At 34.1% G+C, this 26,006-nt stretch overlaps 1 protein-coding gene across 3 annotated transcripts in view; it reads right to left on the bottom strand.

The window, feature by feature from the left end:
* The window catches only part of sp3 (phosphatidylinositide phosphatase spermathreecae), a 133,894-nt gene that overhangs the window by 66,735 nt on the left and 41,153 nt on the right, over window positions 1-26,006 (bottom strand). For all 3 annotated transcript variants that reach the window (XM_075372918.1, XM_075372925.1, XM_075372934.1), the window contains exons 6-9: window positions 25,368-25,560; window positions 22,993-23,158; window positions 10,691-10,852; window positions 1,292-1,362 (exon numbers count right to left, since the gene is read on the bottom strand). In XM_075372918.1, coding sequence (XP_075229033.1) covers window positions 1,292-1,362; window positions 10,691-10,852; window positions 22,993-23,158; window positions 25,368-25,560 — 592 coding nt within the window. The remainder of the gene's footprint in view (window positions 1-1,291; window positions 1,363-10,690; window positions 10,853-22,992; window positions 23,159-25,367; window positions 25,561-26,006) is intronic.

Genomic DNA, 26,006 nt, shown 5'->3' on the forward strand with positions numbered 1-26,006 from the left:
TTTCAAAGCCAAATGTGTCTGATTGTGAAAAAAAAATATAAAGAGAATAAAGCAATCTACTCAAGCACAGTTATATCAAAAAAGTTTCAACATGGAAGCGTTTTTCTATAAAATCAGTCCTATGAAAAATATTAATACAATTTTTATCTGTAATGATTTTAGAAGGTGTTACCAAATTATGTATTGTTTTTTTAAAATTTTTCTTGTGTAACTAAAAAATAAAACAAAGAATATCAAACATGTTTATCTTCATGTAATGTGTAGGTGTAGAATGAACATATATGATGACCTCTGTCTTACCTTCCTGTCACCATTATTTATTAAAGATTAGATACATCAAGTCAGGGTTTTTAATAGGGAAAGGCTAATATCTAATAAATTTGAGCAAACAGAGAGACAGTGACAAAACGAAAATGACAAAAAGATTCTGGGATGAACACTTCACAAAAGAGAAGAGGAAGTCTTCCAAAAAGAAGACAGAGTTAACACAATGGAAGCAGTGTCTGCAGGAAATTTAACTGATAAAATGAGTAATGTAGTAATAGAATAAGATTGTGTGAGTAGAAATGTGAGCAGAGAAAACTACGGGAAATTTACTCCATACACATGAGATGTTTAAATAATAACATAATCCTGGTATTAAATTCGTATTTTATATTTCTCTAATTGAAATTTGCACTTTTTATTCAATGTGAATAATACATAATCTAGTCTGCTAAATAAGGTTTACAACAGGAATCATGATGAAGAAAGTACGCCAAGACTTCTATCAAGCATCATAAATAAAAAAATTTTAAACTTTTAGAAGAAATCATAAAAATTTCTATAAACACCAAAAAAAAAAAATTATGTGACTTTCTATCAATCAATGACAAAAAAAACTGTGATTATGATAAATGAAATTGATCAGAATAATCAATAAATTACATCTTTTACAAAATGTAAAAAGTACTTTTGAAATTCCTTTAAGTAAATAAGTACTGCATAAGTTCAATAAAATTTATTTAAAAAATCTGAAGGGCACCTAAAAAACCACAATCCAAAACATAAAATTTTTTTAGCATTCTTATTTCTTATGATTACTACTCTTTTGCTAACACTACACCCATTACTTTTGCTAAATCACATATTTTGAAAATTTTTAAAACTATAAAATAATCACTAAAACAAGTTTTTGGTCAATAAAAACAATAGAAAATATAATTTTATTACTTGAAAACAAAGTACTTGTACTTCCATCTAAATTTGCTTTAATAATACAGAAACATAGAAACAAATTAATAATACTTACCGATTAGCTGAATTTACACCATCTTTCATCATACCAGATAATTTTCTTTCTCCAGTTCTTGTATAATCTCCCTGTTACAAAAATTTAAATAATTAGATAATCTCTTGGTTATTTAATTGTAGTTTCTTATTTACACAAGAAATTAGTTATGAACTTCTGAAAAAAAAAAACAGTTGGCAATAACAAGCATGTTGCGGGCATATTTGGCAATAAATTGTCACAACTTTGAAATTATACTTGAATTTTTTTTCACAGCATCCCTTACAGTATCTTCAAAGTTTCCTTTTGTTTCTTCCTTTTTAGAAAATATATTCATTGCGGATCTTGATAACTGGCTTATTATTACCAGTTTATCATTTTATATATGTCTTTCATGAATTTAATTGTTCGAGATATCAATTAGATATTCCTTATTTCAAGAAGTTTAGAGAAAACAACTTTAATGCTGTGTACTGAAAAAAATTTTTTGATAAAAAACACAATCATAAATAGTTTATTTGAACATAAATAACTGGTATTTATACAATTAAAAAAACAAAATTAACAGTAGCCAATCAATAATAAAAACATAAAATTTGGAATACCAAAATATTTTATTACGCAATTAGAATATACAAATACAGAAGAGTGCAGGTAAAAATACAGTAAGCATTTCCTTAAAGAAATATTGTAATTTTATCAATAAACTAATTGCAAGATAAATTTTAATAATTTTAATTACACATGAATATATAAAAAAAAAATATGTATTACTAATGCACAGAAAGGAATGAAAGAACAGTCAATACTTGGACCCAATTGATGTCAGCACTATAAAAGTCAGCATGTTATCTAATGAAAGAATTAATACCTTAACTAAAATATCATTACAAAAGAGACAACAACAACGACAGCGACAACAACAACAACAATGCCTTGAGGTAGATAATCCCCACATCTGGAACACAACATCTACGTTCCACGTCCAGGGCGGCAACAGCTGTATTTATGTACAATACGTATAGCTGCCTAACGGGGCTCTGAGTAACTTCCTCGGATATGTTTCTCCTTTTTGACCTGTTTCCACCTTCAGGTCACTATATGGACTGGATTTTTCAGCCACCTGCAGATTATGGACAACTAAACGATTTGGAAATGGACTCATACCATATTTAGAGCTGGCGATGTGGCGGCCAGGGTCAATGTTATTGCAGGTGTAACGGAGACCCTTTCGTTGTCCACATGGCCCCTGCGATGGCAAGCATGTAGCAATGGTGCCCATGTATGTCAGTGTATGGGAGCTCTGAAAGCTTCGGTGAGTAGGAGCCTGGAGTCAGTGCAGAGATTAGGCATCCGCTCTCTGCCAGGACATATGTTGGTTCCATTGGAGTACCGGATCAGACCTCCAAGATTAGTAGCCCTGGAGTGGGGGTATACCCTGGCAGATAGCCTTGCTAAAGAAGGGATCAATGTAAATGAATAGTCTTGAACAAACAAACATGGCAGATAGTGCCCTCGTCTAGAAACAGCTGATTCACCACAAGCAAAGAGAAGAAAGAGTAAGAAGACAGACAAAATTAGAAAAGATGCTGATAGAATCAGTAGAGATTTAAGAAAAACTTTGTTTGGAAATAATGTTCCTAAACCAAGATTTTTAATTATTACGAAGAAGAATGGAAACTTCCAAAAGGTTAGCCCATTCTTAATCGCTAGAGAGATAGCTAATTGTGCTGGTGGTCCTGTCAAGGAAATCCGGAAGACTTTTAATGGATTGCATGTCGAAACTATCAACAACAGTCAAAGCCAAAAAGTCTAGTAATTGAAGAAGATCGGTGAATTCGCGGTATCTGTGCAACTGTATGGCACTCTAACTCATCCAGAGGAGTTGTTTGCCGTGATCTTTTAAATTGTACAGAGGAAGAAATAGTACAGGAAACATCTAGTCAGGGAGTGACTCAGGGTTGCAGACTAACCATGAGAAGAAATGGTGAAGTTTTTCCTTCGGCCTCGCATGTTTTGACATTCAATAGGCCTAACCTTCCTGAAAAGGTACGAGCTGCTGCCCCTTCCACATCTAAAATTAACGTGGAGCAGTTGCTTAACATGATGGCACCAAGTCTTGCGGCAATGATTGAAAGAATCATTGATTCAAAGATTGAGTCGACTCATCGGACAGAATCAGTTAAACATGAGAAGGCTCATTCTCGGACTGATGTCGTTGATATAAGAAACATGCCAGCGCAGCATAAAAAACTAGCAAAACCTGCGATCATAACACCACCAATTGATGTAATAAATAAAAATCTTTATTTAATTGAAAAAGGAAAAAGATTACTCCGTCGTTGAGTCAGAAGGCTAAGGAAATTGTGCCAAGAGTATAGGAAAAGTCTGAGTCTACCGAAATGGAGGTGCAAGTCAATATCGCGAAAGCACCAGACACAGACAATAATAAAACTTTATGCATAGAGCCTCCAAAAGCTCAGAGAACAGCAACGGTAACAGCGTCTATATCAGCCGGCCCCATCACAGCCTTAGAGATTGAATCCAGTTCATTGGTCGCCGAAAATGCATCGCTTGTGAGTTTAGATTCAATAGCAACGATGCTAACTGCACCTACTAAGCCTTCCATCACCTGATGTAAGCCGGTGAACGTCATTGGCATCAGAAAGAGAAGGTGCCATGTCCGAGGCCTCAGACACACTCTCATCAGAAGTTGAGGCCGTTTGAAAAATAAATAAATAAAAAAAAAGTGAGTGAGTAAGTAAATAGGGTCGGCTCGAATGAAGAGGTAAAAATATCATTGATCAGGAGGGGTTACGGAGAAACCCAGAACGTTACGGTCATAACCTCATACAGGGCGGCATGTAAGTTAGTCGAACAATGGCTCAGAATCGGCTGGATTAGCTGCAGGGCCTACATCAGGGAGGATGAGGACAGGTGCTATCGCTGTTGGGGCACGGGTCACAGGAGACAGGAGTGTAAAGGCCCCAACAGATTAGAGCTCTGCTTCAATTGTGGTGGTAAGGGACATAAAATCACGGAATGTCACGAGCCAAAGCAATGCCTACACTGCGATAGTAAGAAGCATAGAACCGAAGCATGCCAGTGTAACAGGAATCAACATGATTAGATCTCTACTTGCTAACGCGAATAGGAGCACTTTATCTCATGGCCTAATCAGTAGAGTCGTCGTTGAAAGAAATGTCGACTTCCTAGTGGTCACAGAGCCAAACAAATACGAGGCAGCAAAGTCTGGCTGGACTGCTGACATGGAAGGAGACGTGGCTTTTATGGACGTAAGCCATAATATAGATTGGAGACTAAAGTTCAGGGGCAAGGGTATAGTGTCTGTGGAGACTGCATCAGCCTTGTTCGTGGGTGTGTATGTGTCACCCAACATTGATATTGTGGAATTTACTAGGTTCATAGACATCCTACAAGGAGTAGTTATCAAGTCATCAAAAAGAATAGTAATGTTGGGTGACTTTAATAGCAAGATGGTGGTGGCTGGTAGTCGATACACTAACAGAAGGGGTCAAATTCTGGCTGACCTAATGGAGACTATTGGCTGCCACTGCGTCAACGATGACACACCCACTTTCGAAGCAAGAGGTCACAAGTCAGTACTCCTCGACCTTGCTATAATCTACTGCAGATGAAGGAGAGAGCAGTATTGCTGGAGGGTGCTGCCAGAGGAGATCGCCAGTGATCACTATGCTTCGATACTGGACTTGAGGGATGTGGACTTTCGGCAGGAGGAACACGCCCCCTTCCACAGTTCACTACAGATGTAGGACAGCTATTAGACTGACGGATATACAGTATCAAACACCAGAAGCCTTAACAAACATAGTTAAACAAGAAATTGGCAGAATGGCTGGTAATACCACTAGGAAGCGCGTAGTCTACTGGTGGATGGCAGATATAGGGAGGTGGAGACAGGAACTGCAGACGCTCCGGAGAAAGAAACAAAGACTCCTTAAGGACGGCAGAGATGGCTACCAGGAAATGGCTAAAAAATACATCAACACGAGGAGGTCCCTGAATAAGGCTATTAAGAAGCAGAAAAGGGATTGCTGGAACAGGCTCTGCAAGGAGCTTGACAGCGATCCCTGGGGACAGGCGTACCGTATCGTCACGAAGAAGTTTGGTAGATGCCTTCCTGTCCTCACTACGGCCAATGCAGAAAGCGAGATTGTTCCCTTGTATAGTGCCAGGGGAAAGCAGACCTACACAGTGCGAGAGCAGAAGATTCACGATGGACGAGCTGCAGCTAGCATTAAGGAACATAGCTATAAAGAAGAGCCCTGGACCAGATAAGATCCCTGTGGCCATGATTAAGGGGCTGATCCAGAAGGCTCCATGGGAAATATTGGAGGTCGCCAGTCATGGCTTGGTAAACAAGGACTTCCCCGGTTGTTGGAAGGAGGCCAGGATGGTGTTTCTGCCAAAAAGTGCATCCACAGAAGAAACGTAGCATATAGACCCCTGAGCCTCCTCAACACAATGGGGAAGGTTGTTGAGAAGATGCTGGCTGGCCGCATCATCCAAGAGCTGGAGGAAGAAGTCGGGATCAGTCCGAACCAGTATGGCTTCTGGCGAGGACGTTCCACCGTGCAAGCCATATGCAAGATCTCTGGTTGGGCCAATGAAGTAAAAAGTGGTACCTGGCGTACCAGACATATCCCTCTATTGATCTCTCTGGACATAAAGAACGCATTTGGTTCCATTGGTTGGAATCATATCAACGAGGCGATTGCAGTCAAGGGATTAAGTCCTTATCTACGCAGACAAATAGAGGGATATTTGTCCAATAGAAGATGCACAGTCGAGGCCCAGGAGGAGGTTATATACTTCCAAATGCACGGTGGAGTGCCGCAGGGATCGGTCCTGGGGCCGTTATTATGGCTAATAGTCTTTCATTGGACTTCTAAACAGTGTGTTCCCAGACGGTGTCGAGGTGATAGCATACGCCAATGAACTTGCGAAGGCAAGACAATCATGGAAAAGCACGAGAGGGCGAACGCTGCTACCAATATAATATATATGAGTGGTTAAGCTCTAGGGGACTGGAGCTGTCTATAGACAAGTGTCAGTGTACCGCATTTACGGGCAGAAGAGATCTTGAGCCTATGAACATAAGTATCAACGGTAGCGCCATAGTGGAAGTTAGCAGCCTAAAATACTTGGGAGTGATACTTCAAAAGAGCTGCAGATATACCGATCAAACAGACAGCATTTTCCAGAAAGCTGAAGGCATGATGAAGAGCTTTAATGCAATCATGTCATCGCAGAGGGCTGCTAGAGCCTCCAAACGCAGACTGCTCGCATTCACTGTCGTGTCCTCGCTAATGTATGCAGTTCCGGCCTGGTGGCATTCCATCTCCATCAGAAGAAATAAGGAAAAATTGGTGAGGACACACAGAAGAGTGCTCCTGGGTGTGGTAGCGGCGTATAGGACCATTTCTTACAAAGCCCTATGCGTTTTGGCCGGTGTGCCTCCAATTGATTTAATTGAGAGGCAACGTGTAGAAAAGTCGCAAGGAAGAAGAGAGCAAGAGGTCAGAGGTGCTATCATCAACAGCTGGCAAGACAGGTGGGCTGAAAACGGCGTGGCTTGATGGACTAAAATACTTATCCCAGTAATTGAGCCTTGGCTGAAGAGAAGACACGGACTACTATTTAACACAGTTCCTCACAGGACACGGCTGCTTCAACAGATATCTACACAAAGTGGGAAGGAGGGAAGATCCAGGGTGTATGTACTGTGAGGAACCAGACGATGCGGAGCATACGTTTTTCGCATGCAATAGGTGGGCTACTCTAAGATTTAACGTGGCAATTACTGGGATAACTCCAGCAGAAATAGTAAGTTCATACTAAGTAGTGAATCCAATTGGAGAAGAATTGCGATTTACATCAGACTAGTTATTGCGCAAAAGAACATGGATGAGAGAAGCATGGGTTTTTAGCTAAGTTAGGGTAGGGCGGATAGCCTCAGCAGTGAGGGCTGACATGCCGAGGTGTGTCGGTCTCGATGAGCCGCTCAGGATTCCAGGGGAGTTAGTTAGGGATCAATCATAAGTCATTAAGAAAAGACCCGACAATAATTTAATAAAAAATGGGCAATAATAAAAAGTAAAAATCTCTCAAAAGAGCTAACCGGTAGGCCAACCTGCCATGCCGGTATATAGCCGGTAGGCGGGAAGGCCTATTAGAGTAAAAAGACACTCCCCTGGATGGCGCAATACCACCAAGTAAGACCGGTCCAGGGGAGTAGAGGAAAAAAAAAGTAAGTTACTCAAGTCTATTAACGAGAGACTGTCAAAGCTCACTCTTAAATCAACCAACAAGATATACACAATAGTTAATGGAGATGTACCAACCAATGACAAAAACATGTTGCAAAAAGAACAAACAGGAAAGTATTGGCAAACACTCAAAGACACAATACAATAGTGACTATTGTCACTATTGTGACAATAGTGACAATAATAGAAATATTATTGTCACTATAATATTTAATTATTATTTATTTATATATTGTCACTATAATAGTAACTAGATCATGTGGCCATAAGCAGACACCCTGCTAAAGAAATTAATTAGAACGTTAAAGTTGCCAAGAGCGCTAATCTGGATTCTGATCACTACATATCAATAATTAAATTCAAGATAAGACCCATCAATAGAAAAAAGAAACAATACCAACCCAAGAAATTCGACACACAAAGACTGACAAAAGAAAATAGCTTCAAAAGTCTCCTAGAAAAAAAAACACCAAAGAACTGGAAAGAACTACAGAAAGACAATAGAAATAGCAGAAAGCACAATCCCTCTCACCAAAAGGCGCAAACATGCCTGGTGAAATAATGAGTGCAGTGACTTACTCATCAAAAGACAGAAAGCATGGAACATCTGGAACATGAACAAGACCGATGATAATAAAAAAACTTTTGGGGAAATAAGAAGAATAGCATCAAAGGGATTCAAAAATTAAAACAGCAATACCTTAAAGACCAACTCACTTCAATAGAAACCAATTTCAAGAAAAATAATACAAGAGATTTTTACAGAACATTCAAAACCAACTTAACAAAATACAAACCACCTAGTTTACAGTTCAAAGACCCTAAAACTTCCAAAATAGCTTACAATAACATGGAAAACTGCAAAATACTCGCAGAATATTTCACCAAACTATACAATTGTGAACCACCACAGGAGATTTTTGAGTTCCAAGAAATTAAGAGTCCACCTGACTTGAAACCACCAACTCGAGAAGAAGTGAAGGATATCATCAAACAATTAAAAAATAATAAAGCATCAGGCGAAGACAACATAGTCACAGAACTGTGGAAACACTCCAGTGACAGTATGATAAAATGCCTGACAGAAATTTTACAGGAGATCTGGAAAACAAACAAACTTCCAGATGATTGGACTACGGCATTAATTCATCCATTACATAAGAAAGGCGACAAAACAAACCCAAACAATTACAGAGGAATTTCCTTACTACCCATTACTTATAAAATCCTTTCCAAAGCACTCTTAAACAGGACTGAGACAACACTTGACCCACAACTGGATGAATATCAGGGAGGCTTTAGGTAGGGCAGGTCATGCGTAGAAGAAATACTAAACCTTAGAAGCCTGATGGATATTAAAAGAATCAGAAATTTAAAGTATGTCATAACTTTCATTGACTTTAAGAAGGCCTATGATTCCATAGACAGAGACACATTAATCAACATTTTAAGAGAACTGGGATTGGACAGTAAAACTACAGAGTTGATCAAAGCCACATTAACAAACACCACCTCCAAAGTTAAATTCATGGGAGAACTCTCAGAGCCATTTAAAATTAAAACAGGAGTAAGACAAGGAGATGGCTTATCACCATTATTGTTCAATTGCGTTTTAGAGAAGATAGTTAGAGAATGGAGAAAGGCGATTAACACCAAAGGCCTACATCTCGGAACAAAAATCAAGAGAGTTGTTATAGACTGCTTAGCTTTTGCTGATGATATGGCGTTAATCACCGATACAATAGAACATGCGCAAGAACAAATAACAGAACTCCAAAGACAAGCAGCTAAGGCTGGCTTACAGATCTCCTTTGAGAAAACACAATACATTACAAACATCAAGAACGCGCCATAACATCTTAAAATAAATAGAAATAAAATAGCCAGAACTGACAGTTTTAAATACCTAGGAGAATGGATAACACAAAACAATAATGAAAAAATAGCTCTAGAAAACAGATTACTCAAAATAGAAAAAGCATACAATATCAAGAAGAATAGCTACAACAAGAAATCCCTTTCCTGGAACACCAAACTAAGACACTACCAAACGGTAGTTAGACCAGAAGTACTATATGCGGCAGAAACACTGAAACTACATAAAGTACAGGACGTAGAGAGAATATTGAGAAGAATCTTACAGAAAATATTAGGCACAAAAAACAACACAGGACTAGATTATAAACAAAGATCAAATCAAGAGCTATATTCCAAAATAGAAAAAATAACAGATGTAATTGGGAAAAGAAGACTGCAATTCTATGGACACATATACAGAATGGAGAACACCAGACTCTCTTTTTCCTATTTAGCCTCCGGTAACTACCGTTTCAATAATTCTTCAGAGGATGAATGAGGATGATATGTATGAGTGTAAATGAAGTGTAGTCTTGTACATTCTCAGTTCGACCATTCCTGAGATGTGTGGTTAATTGAAACCCAACCACCAAAGAACACCGGTATCCACGATCTAGTATTCAAATCCGTGTAAAAATAGAACACCAGACTAACAAAACAGATCTTCACTCTACTAAACACTCACAAGAACAAGATAACCTGGCTTAAAGAAATAGACAATGACCTAGTAAACAATTCAATACACTCACATTTTAAAAGACAGAGCAACATTCAGAAAAACAATACAGGAATTAGAGTTTCTGGAGAGGAAAAAACTCACTTGTAGAAAAGGGAGAAAGTTGACTCAAGAAGAGAAAGAACACCAGTCTAGAAAAATGAAATTAGCATGGGCTAAAAAGTTGATTAAGCGTGTCCTCCAAATGGGATATTCAAAAAGAAAAAAAAATAATAATAAATTAATAAATAAATAAATTTAAAAAAAAATAATAATGATAATGATTTGCAGTAGTTATTGTACAATATCCAACAATTTTAAAGTAAGAACATGCAATAATAAATCAGCATTAATATATCCGATCAACTTAAAAAAACTCTGGAAAATGCTTCTTACACAAAATTGAGTTGTAATGTTTCAAGATCACAGATTCCAAATTTAATTATTTATTCAAATAAACAAGCAAGTTAAATTAAACAATTATTTTTTTTAAATCGTATAATATCTTTAATAAAAAAAAATCTAAAGTACTGTTACCTTTAAAGCATTTGTGCCTGCATATTGTTTACTAATAATATCACCATTATTTGCCCACAAAAGTTGGAATGTTTTTTTAAGATTATGAGGTAAACTTCCTTCAGGTGGCATTAAGCCCAGCTTAGTCATCTGAATTTGTAACACAGCTTTACCCAAAGCAGTCTGTAAAAAGTATAAATATAAAAGAAAATTTTTTATATGAATACAATATGATAAATAAAATTTAATAAATCTGAATCTTAATAAATATACTAAAATAAGATACACTACAAAATTCTTTATGTTGATAAATAATGTAATTTATGAGGGATTTTTGAAAAGGAAAGATATGATGCTAATAAAAATAAAGGAGAAATTTTTTTATCATAATCAGCAGTTTTGATGAGTCTAATTGGATCTGCATAATCTGTAGAGTTTACCAGGCCTGTACAACATTGTGCTTGCCAAGTGTATATCAATTTCAGTGCTTTTAAAGAGAAAAGTACATACCACAAACTGATAACTTTGAATGAAAGTAGAAATTACTGTTTAAATTCATGCCAATATACATACATATATCTGGGACTACGATTTCATATACATAAGAAGCATAACATTTGCTGCAAACACAACACAATTAATCTTTTATATAAACAAGTAGTTAGATGTAATTGGATGCTGAAATATAGTTAAGATTGTAAAAAAATAAATACATTTAAAATTTGGTAAAATGGTGTTTTTTATTTTCACATGAGAAGTCATGATTTTTTTAGTCAGTTAAGCAGTGGAGTGCTGTCTGTTTTTTTACTGATGAAATCAATCAAAAAAAGGTTTGTACTGAAAGATGTTAAAAACCCAAGAGCAATCTGCAGAGGTATAAAAACTGTTATCTATAGAAAAGTTTTGAGATCATTAGGCTATTGAAAATTGTTTATGTTTAAATGTTGAAAGTGCTGGCAAAATAATCACTAAGAAAATTAAACAAGTGAAACATAAACACTCTTCATACATTATGATGACCAAACTTGTCACCATGCATCTAACTGGTAGCAAAAACAATAAAATAGTTCCAAAAGGATTCATCATCAGCAAATAATTAAAAATGTCAACATCAACACAAAAAAAAATCATAGCAATTGTATTCTGGAACAAAAGTCTTCTCTTTTATCAAATTTCTATCTCAAGGGACACTATAAACACTATCGCTTACTGAAAAATGTTTGTACTGAAAAAATAAACAAATTCTAAAATATTTTGGCACCAGGAATCTTTCCCAGAGAATGATAATGCCTGCTTATCTGGCTGTGCTCACTTCTAACAGAAGTTGTTGTACCTTTAAATAGAAGATTTTCAAATAAAAACTTTCCAAAATCATATATCTAATTGAGTGCATTCTCTTTTCTTCATTCATTTAATGATAGAACCCACACTCCTGCATATTTTTGCATCAACTCTTCCCCTAAAATGGCAATTAAGCCCTCATTGAATCAGGCTTCCAATCAGCTTTCATGCCAAGAAGAATGCTACAATTCATGGCTGCAAAAGTTAATTTTTTTTTACTACAACTTCATTACTCCAATACAGGGTGACATCGAAGTATAGAAATGGCTTCATGTTACAAAATTGAGTAATAATAGGAGGTAGAAACAAGTACGGATCAACAAAGTTACAAAATTTTTACATTATGGTGTTTAAAATTTTTGTCCACCATCTTAGATCTGCCACATTGAATTAAATTTTTTTTTAACACTAAGGTATACATATGATATTTTAATGTAAATTAAATAAATTAATGTATATGTCAATTTTAATGTAAACTTTTATGAGAAAAATGCCTTCATTTATAAGTAATCAAATTTGCAAAAGTATAAAAATCATGATAGTAATAAAATAAGGTTAAATGCCCCTGTGCCCTGTAGTAACTTTTTCATTTCTTATTATCTTTAGAATTATATCCAATAACAAAGTTTAAACAGTTCTAATTAACTGACAAACACTATTAATAACACCCTTCATAATAAAAAAATAATACATAATAATTAATAATTTTCAAACTACTATAAATTAAATGGTTATTTCAACTGATATATATTAATTATTTTAATTATCACAATACTTAACTTTACAATTTAGTTAAATGTTTTCACTGAACACTTTTCAAGGGTGTTTAGACTTATTTAAACATGATTCTGTGAATTTTTTCAATGTTTTATTATAATAAATGAAGCATGGATTCGCTATAACAACTGGAGACCAACAGCAGTACAAACAGTAGGTGGAAGCAGGTGAAAACAAACAGCAAAAGAAGTTCCATCTGCAAGAAAAGTCATGGCTATGGTTTTTTTTGGATTCCTGGAGTGCAGTGCTTATCGACCAATTTGCCTAAAGATCTCATTTTGAAATTTATCTAACCATCTAACTTTTAATATCATTCATTAACACTACATTTCAAATGCTCTTTTACCTTTCTGTTTTACCTATTATTTATGTTTTGCCAACATAAAGCACTTTATTCCACACACATTTCTAAGAGTTTATTTCTTTTTTTAGATCTATATTTAATATATCTCATAGTTATAAAATCTTTCTGTTATGCATGAAAACTCCCTTTACTTCTACGGGTCTGCATTTGATGACTGTATATTTCATCCTCATTTGTAATTTTTTCAAATTCATGAATAACAGTCTCCCACTTCCGGTATAAATGCGTTTGAATATCTTAGCATTTAAAATTTACAGAAAGGATACAATAATTAGGAATTCCTAATTATCCTACTTTCTGTAAACTTTTATTATGTTTGCTTTATAATTATTTATTTTTATTCATTATACAAAAAATAAAATAAATTTTCAGACTGAAATTATCTCCTAGCAATAAATTCATGCCACTCAGAACTTCTAAATAATCTTTCATTTCTGTCAAAAGAACAATGTCATTAACAAATTTTAACTTTTTTATTTTTTCCTTGACAGTTAATCAATTCTCAGATTTGTCTTTCAGTTTCTGTATTGGTTTTCAAAAGCACTAAATGCAATGTACCCGATAGAGATTATCTTTTCTCATACCTTTCAGAATTGGAGCTCAACTTTCTTCATCTTTTATATAATTTTATATTAACTACAGCCTGGCTCTAATGCAGATTGTAAATAACTCCTCTCCCTGAAATTTAGTGTTTTTTTTTTTTAATTTGAAACATTTTATTCCATTTTACATTATCATGATTCTTTAAATTTACAAATTCCACATAGGTAACTTTTTCTTCTTAAAGCTGCTCCCTAAAATCAATCTTGAATGCTTGAATGGCCAATCTGGTAACATAATGTTCACTCTAAAAGTCAGTCTGGGTCTTCATGTAGTGCAGCTTTCACAACACATTCTACAAGCCTGAAAACTACTCTATTAAGTATATTTGAAAAATGAGATGTTAATGTGGTAGATTTTATTGTTTTCCTGGTATTTTTGTTGGTGTAAATATAAACTTTTCTCAATAATTTATTTAAATTTATTACAGAATATATTAGAACAGATACCACAAAATAATATTAACTTTATTTTGAAATGTTAGATATGAAACAATTGGACATAATTTGATTAGAAAATATTGTTATCATGATATACTTTTACATTTGATAAAATTGAAGGGTATTGGCATACATATCTCGAAAGGGAGTTTTTCTTATACACATACTTATTTATGTATTCTGAGATTGAATTAATTTGGTTAAGTTAGTTTGGTTGACATAATTATAAATCACATGGATAAGTGGCTTTTAGAGCAACAATAGAAAAAACGTCATCACTTAAAAACTCTGTGCCATCAAGCTCTACTTCAGAATCAGAATTTGTAGAGACAAAAATCTTTTTCTAACAAAAACATTATCTCGCTCGCATACATTAATATTGAATTTACTGTCACAGATAGAAACAATAAGCCTATACCTCTTTGCGTAATCTGTTTTGAAAATCTTGCAAATAATGAAAAATTCATTATTGAAATAGCACCATAATATTTTCAAGATTAGAAAATAAACCTAAGGAATATTTTTAGAGAACTATGTCAAGAGAATTATGTCCGTCATTAAAAGGCAGTACTCAAAAAGCAAATGAGGCATCTTTTTTTAGTGAACTTAAGAATAGCAGTGTACAAAAACTCATGCAATTAGTGAAGAGCTGTTGTTTCCTGCTGTGAAAGGTATGGTTTTTTTTTTACAGTGAATTGTCAGTAAAACAGCTGAATATGACACCACAGTCAAATAATACTGTGTACCCTACAATTGAAATGATGAAGAAAACTTAACAATTCAAATCAAAAGTACTGATTTTTTGACCATATAATTTGATGAAAACATGGATGTAATTAGCTAAGCTTAAACTTATGGGTTACATGCAGTATGTATTTCAAAGTACAATTATAGAAGATAATTTATTTTGTGATGAGCTATCAACACAAACCACTGCCAATGAAATATTCAAAAAGCTTGATGACCTTTTTGCAGAAAATGGACTGCATTGAAATCAGTGTGTTGAATTCTGTTCTGAAGGTGCTCAAGCTGTGACAGAAAACATGGAAATGTTGCCACCAAAGTAAAACTGGTTACAGAAAATTGTACCTTCACTCAATGCAGTGTACACAGAGAAGCTTTAGCAGTAAAATAGATCCCAGAACAATTTAAAATGTTCTCTACAATGCCGTCAAGGTGATCAATTTTATTAAATCTCGGGCTTTAAACTCTTGTTTATTTTCAAAATTGTGTTCTGAAATAGGCAGTGGCTACATTCAATTACCGCTACATACAGAGGTGCAGGTGTTTCTAATGGATACCGATTTAGAACTGCATGGTCAAAAGTTGCAGATCACAAAACTAGCCTACTTATCAAATATTTTAAATTGCTTCAATGACTTAAATTTAAGTTTACAAGGTGAAACAATAAATTAATTTACAGTAGATAATAAATTAAACGTATTTATCAAAGAATGTCAAATGACGAATAATAGGGTTTCGAATGAAACCAGCAGTCTTTTCCAAATTTGGAAAATTGAAATAAAGCTCATTTCATCAATAATATAAATTGCCATTGCCTAATGTCCCTGAAATGTTTGAAGAACATTTTAAAGAAAACTATTCTGAATTCCTAAGGGTACAAAACCCAACAATTTCATACCAGATATCATTCCTGGATCCTTAACTAATTCCAGAACAGAATTTTTGATAGAACTCTCTAGTGATAGAGGTTTGGAAATGGAATTTACTAGAGTTATGTGAATCTTGGATAAAAGTTAAAAATAAATATCCATTGCTGTCCAGTAAAAGCTTATTTTTAATTTCATTTTCTTGGATAAAAGTTAAAAATAAATATCCATTGCTGTCCAAAAAAAGCTTATTTTTAATTTCACTTTCTATCTCAAATAATTGTGAAAGTGGATCTTCTGCTATGATTCCAGTAAAAAATAAATTTTGTAATAAACTGAACCGTGATCCAATTTTTTTTTTTTAAGATTCTGGTTCAACCAGAGAACCAGATTTTCTTCACTTTTTTTAAGCGTGCAGCACCAGTTTTCTCATTGAATTTTTGTCAAGAATATTGTAATCAGTAATTTAAGTAAATGTAACATTTCTTTGTAAATAAACGTTTTTTGTAAAAATTATGTTTTACTGCTGAGATATAACTGTATTGGTATCTTAATGATATATATAACAAATAGTTCAATGGTACGCTAATGACCTGTAATTCACGTGAGTGGTACATAAAAAAATAGTTTGACTACTGCTATTGATACATCATCATAAATAATAAGAAACACTAAGATGGATAGCATAAATAAAAAAAATAATGTACCTGTTTTGTGAAAAACAATGCATTATTAAAGTGCAAACATACTTTGTCTCTATTTAGAGAAAATTTTTTTTTTTACAGACCAATAAAAAGAAGGAGGTTCTCAATTCAACTAGTATCTATTTTTTTTAGCAATGTTCACGTATAATTTTGTAATGGCCTAACATATTTGAACCACTTTTCTTTTTTTTTTATTTGAAACGTATTTTTTCACTGGTGGTCCTATGTATATTTGATCAAATTGGATTAGAACGTTTTTTTAGAAATTCAGCAGTATACAGGCTTTCATCTCTGCCAGTGATTGTGGTTTATTTAGTAATTTGTTATGCTCTAAATTATACAAAGCTAAAGATTCTAAGCTCTTTGCTCGACTTAGGGCAACTAGCCTTTCACAAAAATGCTTCTGCCTTTGTTGAGTGTAATAGCTTGTAACTTGTCATGGTCTATCGTAAAGGAATAAATGGTTCTTTCTATTAATTTGAAACCGATATCCTTTAGTGGCTTGAGAAATAGCACTGTTGGGTGCAATCTTAGCCATCTGCACTTTTCACATATGGTTTTGTTATCAAATAAAAATTAAATTAAATTTTGAATTAGATCAGCATCTGATTTTTTAAATTAAATCAGCATCTGGCTTCTCTCAATCTTCTAACTGGTCTCTCCTAAGAACTGGCCATCTGAATTTCTTGACTGTATCCACAGCTCTGTTTATGAGACCATCACTGACAGATATCTTACTTGTGACACTCTTAGCTAATTTTATTGCATATAAAAGACCACCACAATTGTTGATGTCAGTTGGAATTACTCATTTGGTGGATTTCTTTCATATGTAGCAGCTTTCCAAAATTTTCCAATAGCAGCAATAATATACATTCGAGGTAAAGTACACACACTTTCCATCATTTTCAACTGACTTCAAAAAGGAGGAGGTTACCAATTCAACTTATATACAAATATTATGTATGCTCAGGCATAAATTTTGATCAGATGCTCCGATTTTGATGATTATCTTTTTAAATGATAGATGAGTTGGTAGAGGTGGTTCCATTTGATTGCTTAATTGTAACAGATCAATGGAGAAAAGTAATGGACAAAAAATGATCCTGTTTTGTTTCAAGAGACTGTACTTAACTCTTGCGAGCACAGTATTTTTGTAGGCTTGCTTATATGGAACAATTATAAATGATGGACTCAATTTAGTAACTATATTTACTGAACTATACATTGTATCTGAATGATGTACATAGGGATTGGGAGAATGGGTCTGAAAGTTTCTAATAACATCACTAGAGCGCATTTAGTTGCATAAACGACTGCTAGAGTGCTTGTGCTGTCATTACATGTCAGTTGTGTAAGATGGCCACAGTGTGTTTTCTAGTATGGCAAATCTCAGTTAGCAACAGCTGCAGCATGCATTTCATCTCAAATCGAACTTCCAACAAGTTAGAGCACATGTCAAAGGTTTCATCAATTTGAACAAACAGGATGTCTTTGTAAAGGCAAGAGCATTGACCAACTGCGTGTGACAGAAGAAAACATGAGATGAATTGAAGAAAGTTTTGAATGAAACCCAATAAAGTCAACCCACAGTGCAAGCAGAGAACTTGGAATACCTCAACCAATCTGGCATGTTTTAAGACGTCACTTACTTTTCAAGCCATACCACCTACAACTTTTACAGGCTCTTTACGGAGGTGACCAACTACAGCGTGTGAATTTTATGATCAAATGATTGAAAACATGGAGAATGACACTTTTCTTTTGTGTTTTAAATTTTAGTGATGAAGCGACATTCCATCTCAGTGGAAACGTGAATGGAGACATAGTTCACGTACGGGGTCTAAAAACTCCCCATTGCACACTGCAAATGAGAAAGACTTTCTCAAGGTTAATTGTTTTATGCCCTATTGCAAACAAAGGTTTATGAACCATCCTTTTCTACGAAACACATGGTTACTAGGATAACTCACAGGATGTGCAGGAAAACTGGCTTTTCCAGCAATTAAATGAAGATTCACAAGATTTGATTTTTTTTCAACAGGACAGAGCTCTCTACTTCATTGGCACCTAGATGTTCTATGCTATTTGAATGAATCTCTACCTTAACAATGGACACAATGGGAACCACCTCTACCAATAAATCTTGAACTGTATCACAGCTGCAGAGCTCAGTAACATAGGATATGCTTCCTCGTATATGGGATGAGTTCAGCTACCGCTTGCTTAGATGTGTGCCATGCAGCTGGAGTGGGCCACATTGAACATTTATGAATTATATCTGTAAACTTTATTGTGAGTATTATCAGTAGAGACCGGATTATATGCATTTGCAAGTTAATTTTTTTTTTTTTGGGGGGGCGAAAAACACCTGTGCGTTATCATCGCCCGGAATTTTCTTTAATTTGCAAATTAAGACCATTCTCACCAGTTATTGCATATTTTCCTTAAAATCGAGTGATGATGCATATTTTCGCTATATTTACAATATTTTTCGGTAGGGTACCTAGTTAATGAATGCAATCTTAGATTGTAGCCAGCCAAACCTATTAGCTGTACGGTTCTTAGAGCGCACGTAGCAGCTGCACGTCTATTGTTTTTGTAGGATAATATTATTATGAGGCCAAGAAAAACACACTCACGTGAGACAAGGACGGACGATACCATTCTGTGTCGTGCATGCCTACTGCAGTACTCCTCCAACTAGGTAATTAAATTACGCATTTTATTGTTGACGCGTTCATTGCATCAGTTTACCTTTTTATTTGTTTGTGTAAAGTTTAATATGTACCATGCATCACGAAAAAAAAGTGTCTCTTCGTGGATAGATGACTATCCTGGAACGTTTATATACAACGGAAATGTTTTATATTGTTGAGTTCACAAGAAAAATATTTTGTGCACAAAAAAGTTTCAAATAGACCAGCATATCAAAATAAGTCTTCATATTGCAGGATTGCAAAAGAAAGGTCACAACAACTTGTAACAGCGGCAAGTAGCAGCGATTTCACTTCCAAAGGTTTCAAAGGATTTATGTGAAACATTGCTTACAAGTAATATTCCTCTTCACAAACTTACAAATCCTACCTTTGAAGATTTTCTGCGAAAATATTGCTTGAATCAACATTGCGTAAAAATTACATACCAACAATTTACCTGCATGTTCTGGAAGAAATACACAATGAACTCAAGGATAGCATTATTTTGATTTCAGCTGATGAAACTACTGACACTTGTGGTCGTTACAGTGTGAATTTAATTGTTGCTGCATTAAAACTAGAGCCCTCTTTTTCCTACTTGGTAGCCTGCAAACACCTTTAAAAGACAAATCATTCTACGATCGCCAGATTTGTGAATGAGGGTTTGGTTTGCGTGGCATTTCTCCCACCACCACCCCATTTGGTCGCCCTAAAGCATACAACCAAATGTCTCTGCCACAAACAGCTACTAAGCCTCTAAACAGTTTAGCAACCAGTATCTTAAATAGATTCTAGAGCTTACCTAACAGCGTGAGCAGACTAAGCGTGATGCCATATACCACCGGCTTACGTGTCCCAACTGCTCACTTGTCGTATATCTGCTAAAATGGGTAGGCGCATCCTGTCAACTACTAAAAATATATATGACATCCATAAAATAAAATTCATTTCGCTGAATGCCAGCAAGTACCTGTCCGCCATATTAAAATGCTTGGAGCCTTAATTGGCTGTGGTCAGCCATATAATCTCTAGGTTAGTTTCCCACAGCAGTGCGGTAGAAGACTTTTCCCCTTTGTTAAACTACTGATGTTGGTTGAAAAAAGCAAAAGCATCAAGGAAATCCCACATGTTCCGACAATGCAGCTCTCGCCACATTGACTTGCTGCCCGGCCTCTGAACGCCACATTGACGTTCCAGGGTGGTCCAGCCTCTGGCCTCCACAAGAGCAGGGCAGTCAAACATCAAGTGTTCATTTGACTGGACCTCCCCACAGATGCACAGCTCATCAGCCACTGGGCGGAACCGAAACAGATATTGGTTTAAATTAACATGGTTGGTGAGCACCTGGGCACCCGTTGCCCTTAAAAACGAGCTTGAGGCATACCATCCCCCCCAGATCCTGTATAAATTTATACAAGGATCATTCCTTAGTCGGTGGTGTGCCATTCCAGCTGCTATGCATCCATCGTGAGGCTCTGCAGCATCTTCAGCAGGCACAAGATGGGCAACTGAATGAAATTTAGATCCGGTGCATGGTGATTGCCATTCTGCTCCGGTACTGGCCCGACTCGAAACCGCATCCCAAATACCTCGGCTTCCCAACCTCTTTGCAATTTCCACATGGCTGCCTGAACTTTCACCACTAAATTGATTGGGAGAGCCTTTCCCAATATGGTGGTAGCCTTGTAGGAGATTGTTTTAAAAACACCAGTGCATACAATTAAGGCTCTGCGCTGGGCACTCCTTAAATTTTGGAGAAGTGCTCTAATTCATATCCAACCTATGCGCCCAAACGGGTGCCATGTAAGATGTCATGCTTTCAAAGACACTTCGGTACACCGTGTACATTTGACGACACAACAGCCCATAGTCTTTCTGAGCAATCCTCCAAAGTTTGTGCATCACTGAGACGGCGTCCACTGCTACTTGCTTAATGTGACTGCTAAAAAGCAACTTCTCATCAAACAAAACACCTAGGTACTTATGAACTCTTAACTCGCTGATTACACAGGTTGACAAAGCCACCTGCGTTCGATCTTCTAGCTGCTGTTGTGAATGAGGGTATTAAAAAAATATTTCCTGAATCTTCTGCAGATGAAAGAGTGATTATATTTCTCTCAGATGCTGCTCCCTATATGATCAAGGCAGCTAAAGCCCTCCAAGTATTTTATCCGAATTTGATTCACGTGACATACTTTGCTCACGGAGTACATTGACTCGCTGAAGAAGTACGATCTACCTTTGGAAATGTAAATAAACTGGTTTCATCAACAAAGAAAGTATTTCTTAAGGCACATGCTCACAATAAGGCCTACAAAAAAAAAACTGCCAAATGTGCCTATTTTTATATAAAGGAACCAAGATAAATAGAATACTCATTTTTTTTTTAAATCCAGGAAAAGGTCTTCTTTAATCCATGTAACTAATAAATAAAAACAAAAAATTGAAAAAAAATGATAGGATATTTTATAACATATTTAATCTCTTGAATTCTGGGTAGTAGAAAAACTTGGAGGGGATCTGTCTTCAATGCATATCTGTTAATACAATAGATTATGTAAAAAATATAAACAATTAAAAGGTTTGAAATTTAAAAAATTTTACAAATTTAGAATAGTAAATCAACTATTTGTTACTTTACAAAAAAGCAATTTGTATGATGTTACAATTATACCAGTTATTAAATTCTTACTTTAACGTACAAGTGCAGTATTTGATTGTCTCTAAATTAAATTACGGAGAGTCGAATTAAGTTATGTATTAATTTCCAATCGAAAACATTTAACTACATTTTGAAATAAGTATTGTGTTATTTAAAATAAATAAGATCAGTTGATCTAGCCATTTAATTTGTAGTAGTGTTACAAATTATTAATTATAGAGCATTATTGTAAAGGCTGTCATTATTTTTAGGAATTTTATTTAAAAAAAATTAATTCATACTCATACATATATAGCATCATATCTACTAATAAAAAAACTCCCTTACACATCACCGTCATGTCATTCACACATTTGCAGATCAACAATCTGCAACATTCACACATGAAAAATCTAACTGTGCCACATTTCTACATGATAAAAAAGTCCTCTTTACTTGAAAAAATAAAATCAATAAATTATTTTTTATCCATCATTAAGTAATTGGAATTTTGTGTATTACTGAAAATAAGCCCATTATATGTATATTGTGTAATTTGTTTATTCTTTTGCCTTATAATAACCTTTGTGTATATGTGTCTTTGTCTTTCTGATAGCCTGCTCCTAAGTAGTCCATGTACTATAGTAGTTTCCCATTACTTTAAGCTATGTAACATCTAGAACAAAATATTATCTAATTTTTAAGTTTCCGCTGTTCAGACAATATCAGCTTTTAACTGGCAGGTGTCATCTTTTGGTGACACCTACCCAAATATTAAGGGATAGTTTTTAAGACTATCCCTTAATCTTTGGCTTCTCCATATACAACTTTCCACTATGGTATGGCCACTTCTTTTTCAAAGAAATTCAAGGTACTTTATCAACAAAGTCTCATGATTCCTAAAGTGAGAATCAATAAATTTCTTTCCAATAAATTGACTGCTTTTAAGAAAAAATAACAAGTTCCTTCAATTACAGGAGAATCCATCAATTTTAATAGTTAGGAATATACATATATAACAAAAAGCATATCAAATTATCTAGATATCAATTACAGTAGAATAAGTGATACAAATAAATAAGTAGATGAGATAAGTAACAAAAACAATGTAAACTAATGAAATAAAATCATGATTACAGTAAATTACCTGCACAACATTAGTTCTATCAAGGCAGTCAATACAATTAACTCTGAATACTCCATTCTGTTTACATATTAGCCCTTGCTTGTCTTGCCAACAAAATCCAAACTCATGCAGAATATCTGACATTTGGTTCAACAGAATAGAGACATTTTCAAATCGCATTCCTCTACTGTAAATTAGAAGTTGCATAATATAAAATATCCTTAAAATGATCAATATAAAACACATCTGAGAACAGAAAAACTATTGTCATCACAAGAATTTAAGTTTTTAGATTATCAAACTGAGGTCAAAATACATAAAGTCTTTCTGAATCTATTTTTGAAAGAACTGATTTATCAAGTAACTGGAATTTATCTGGATTAATTACCTTAATAAAAAACTTTATAGTCAGAAAAAATTATTAAGTTTTGTCACATCTACCATGATTAAATAAATTAGTAATTTTTGCCATTTTCTCTTCATTTCATAATATCTATCTTAACAGTTTATGTTTATGCAAATGTATAATTAATATCATTTTAAAAGCATTACACAAGTTATAATTAGGAAGGCAGAACTAATATAAATCTAAAATATCTTCTAAAACAAATTAGCCACCTCAAGTGAATTTTATGCAATAAGCTTACGTAAGCCCACTATTATAGTCACTGTGTGGAAGAATTGCTTGAGAAGCTACAACAAAACCGTTGTTTCTACTCAAAATATCTGTTTTTGTAACAAATGTTTAATTTCATGACATAACATTCACCAAACCTTAGGAAATAAAAATACGTTTCAACACCTCTAACTTCCATTAAATCTAGGCTAAAAATCAGTTAATCAATTTAAAAATAACTGGCATGATTTTAATAAATAATTTGAAGTAAAACAAAACACCACAGATTTAAAGGAAATTGTCAGTAATGTAACCGACAAAGAATACAAACTAATTAAGCATTAAAAATTCCAACTTTAAAAACAAAACTCGGGAAATATAGTCCAGAAAATTGCAATCACAACAAATGTAAAGTGATAAATGTTTCAGACCATCATGGAATACTGTAACTGAAAAATTTGGTTGTTTAAAATGATAAAACTAGGGAAATAAATATTATATTTATTTCCAGGTAATTTATTATGCAGACTCTTTATTTGATATGAATAGAAAGTAACTAGGACAAATAATTATTATATTATTAGCTACTAATAAATGCCAACATCACACAATGAAACTGCTCTTAGTCTTGTTTAACTTGCTCTATGGGAATTTAGTTTATTAAATGAGCCTTTTCTGCTTTTGTTGTTTTATCCTTTCTTCACACTTTTTAATTTTAAGAATCTATTCCTGAAACATTCATGGAACCATCCAGTTGCAAGGAATGCAATTTATTTTTTATCCAGAACCGGAAGTCTATTTTTCTATTGAAATTATATATTTCATAACAGATTCATTCATGTTTACAACTGTGATATATATTAACAAACAATTTAATCTCTTGTTATTAAAAAGTATTAATCAGCTGTAACAAAAAATTTGGGGTCCAATATAACTAGGTGTCAGAGCAAAGTCCCTCTCATCAAGTTAGTTTAATGTTTATTTATTATAATAACTGGAAATTTTGTAATCTGACATGCATACAGATTATTTATGCAGACCTTTTCATGTATCTACGCTATAATTAAAAAAAAAAAATCATTCACTTTATATTTCATTCACCTCATTATAAATTCTAAAGGATCAATAAAAACACTTATGACACAGCTATTGATAAACCGATATCTTTAAAAAAAAAACCAGGTCAAAGTCTAATTTTATCAATACTGGCAATACTTAGGGAAATTGAATATCCTTTATTAACAAGGTTTGCTAAATTCAGATAAATTAAAAAAAAAAAAAAAATTCCAATTAATCACAAAAATTTTCTTTTCGGCAAGCACTTAATTTAAATGCATGGTTGTAAATTATTTAATTAAAATTTTATAAATTTATAAAAAATCCTACATTACAATAAATTCTTAACTAGAAATAAATCCCTAATAGAAAATCAGCTCTGAGAACAAAATCTTATCAATAACTAAATTTCTTTTTAATTATTTTTTAAAATTTTAAATTATTTTGTTATTAATATTGTTAGGTAAATATCAAATAAATGTACTTTACATTTCAATATATGCAGTGTAAAAAAAAAAAAACAAATTTTCCATTTCAAATCTAAATTAGTATTTAAGTGCATCTTAATATATTATCAGTAAACAACAATATTCACATTGAAGTAAAACTTCAAGAAACATTACATCATTAAAAAAATAACAAGATCTGAAATAATAATAAAATAATATTCAAATTTTCTTTTAAACAAAATTTTTAAATACATTTATAATTTAACAATACTCACCAATACTCATGAAAATCAAATGTAACATAGGTAAGGTCTGGAGAGTTGTATGACAGAACATGTTGAGTGTAAGCATCCCAAATAATTTTCTCTTTGCCAGTCTGCTCAACAAGATTCACAATACAGATAGTATTATAAAGTCCTAGCTCTTCAGTAAAATGCTTTGCAAAAGCTATTTTTGTCTCTGCTTCACCTGAGAATTATATTTATTTTTTTTCATTAGTCAGATAATTTTAAGCATATGCAAGTACAGATAACAAATTTCTAATTTTCCAACAGAAAGCCATCCATCTGTATGAACCTGTTTCCTATTACTTTCACATTCATCCTGTCATGAGAGACATAATTTTTATTGCATAACCATACCTATAAATCCACATTAGTTCTGGTCAGTGAGAGAGCGAGGGATGTGGGAATTGTGATGAAAGAGCTGTACGCATTATCGCATCCCGGTCTCATAAGGATACACAATAGTGGTGAATCGTTGAAAGATGTGGCCACACAAACAACAAGAGCCATCAACAGAGAGCTGTTGTCACAGATAGAGGGGGGTGTGCCAGACGAGGAAGTTCCGGACCTGGTTATGAGGAGGTGGTCAAGGGAGTGCTTAAAAATTGTGAGGAGGTAAAGGGTGTCCAT

Source organism: Lycorma delicatula, chromosome 1 (genome assembly GCF_047948215.1).
Source record: "Lycorma delicatula isolate Av1 chromosome 1, ASM4794821v1, whole genome shotgun sequence".
Classification (NCBI taxonomy): domain Eukaryota; kingdom Metazoa; phylum Arthropoda; class Insecta; order Hemiptera; family Fulgoridae; genus Lycorma; species Lycorma delicatula.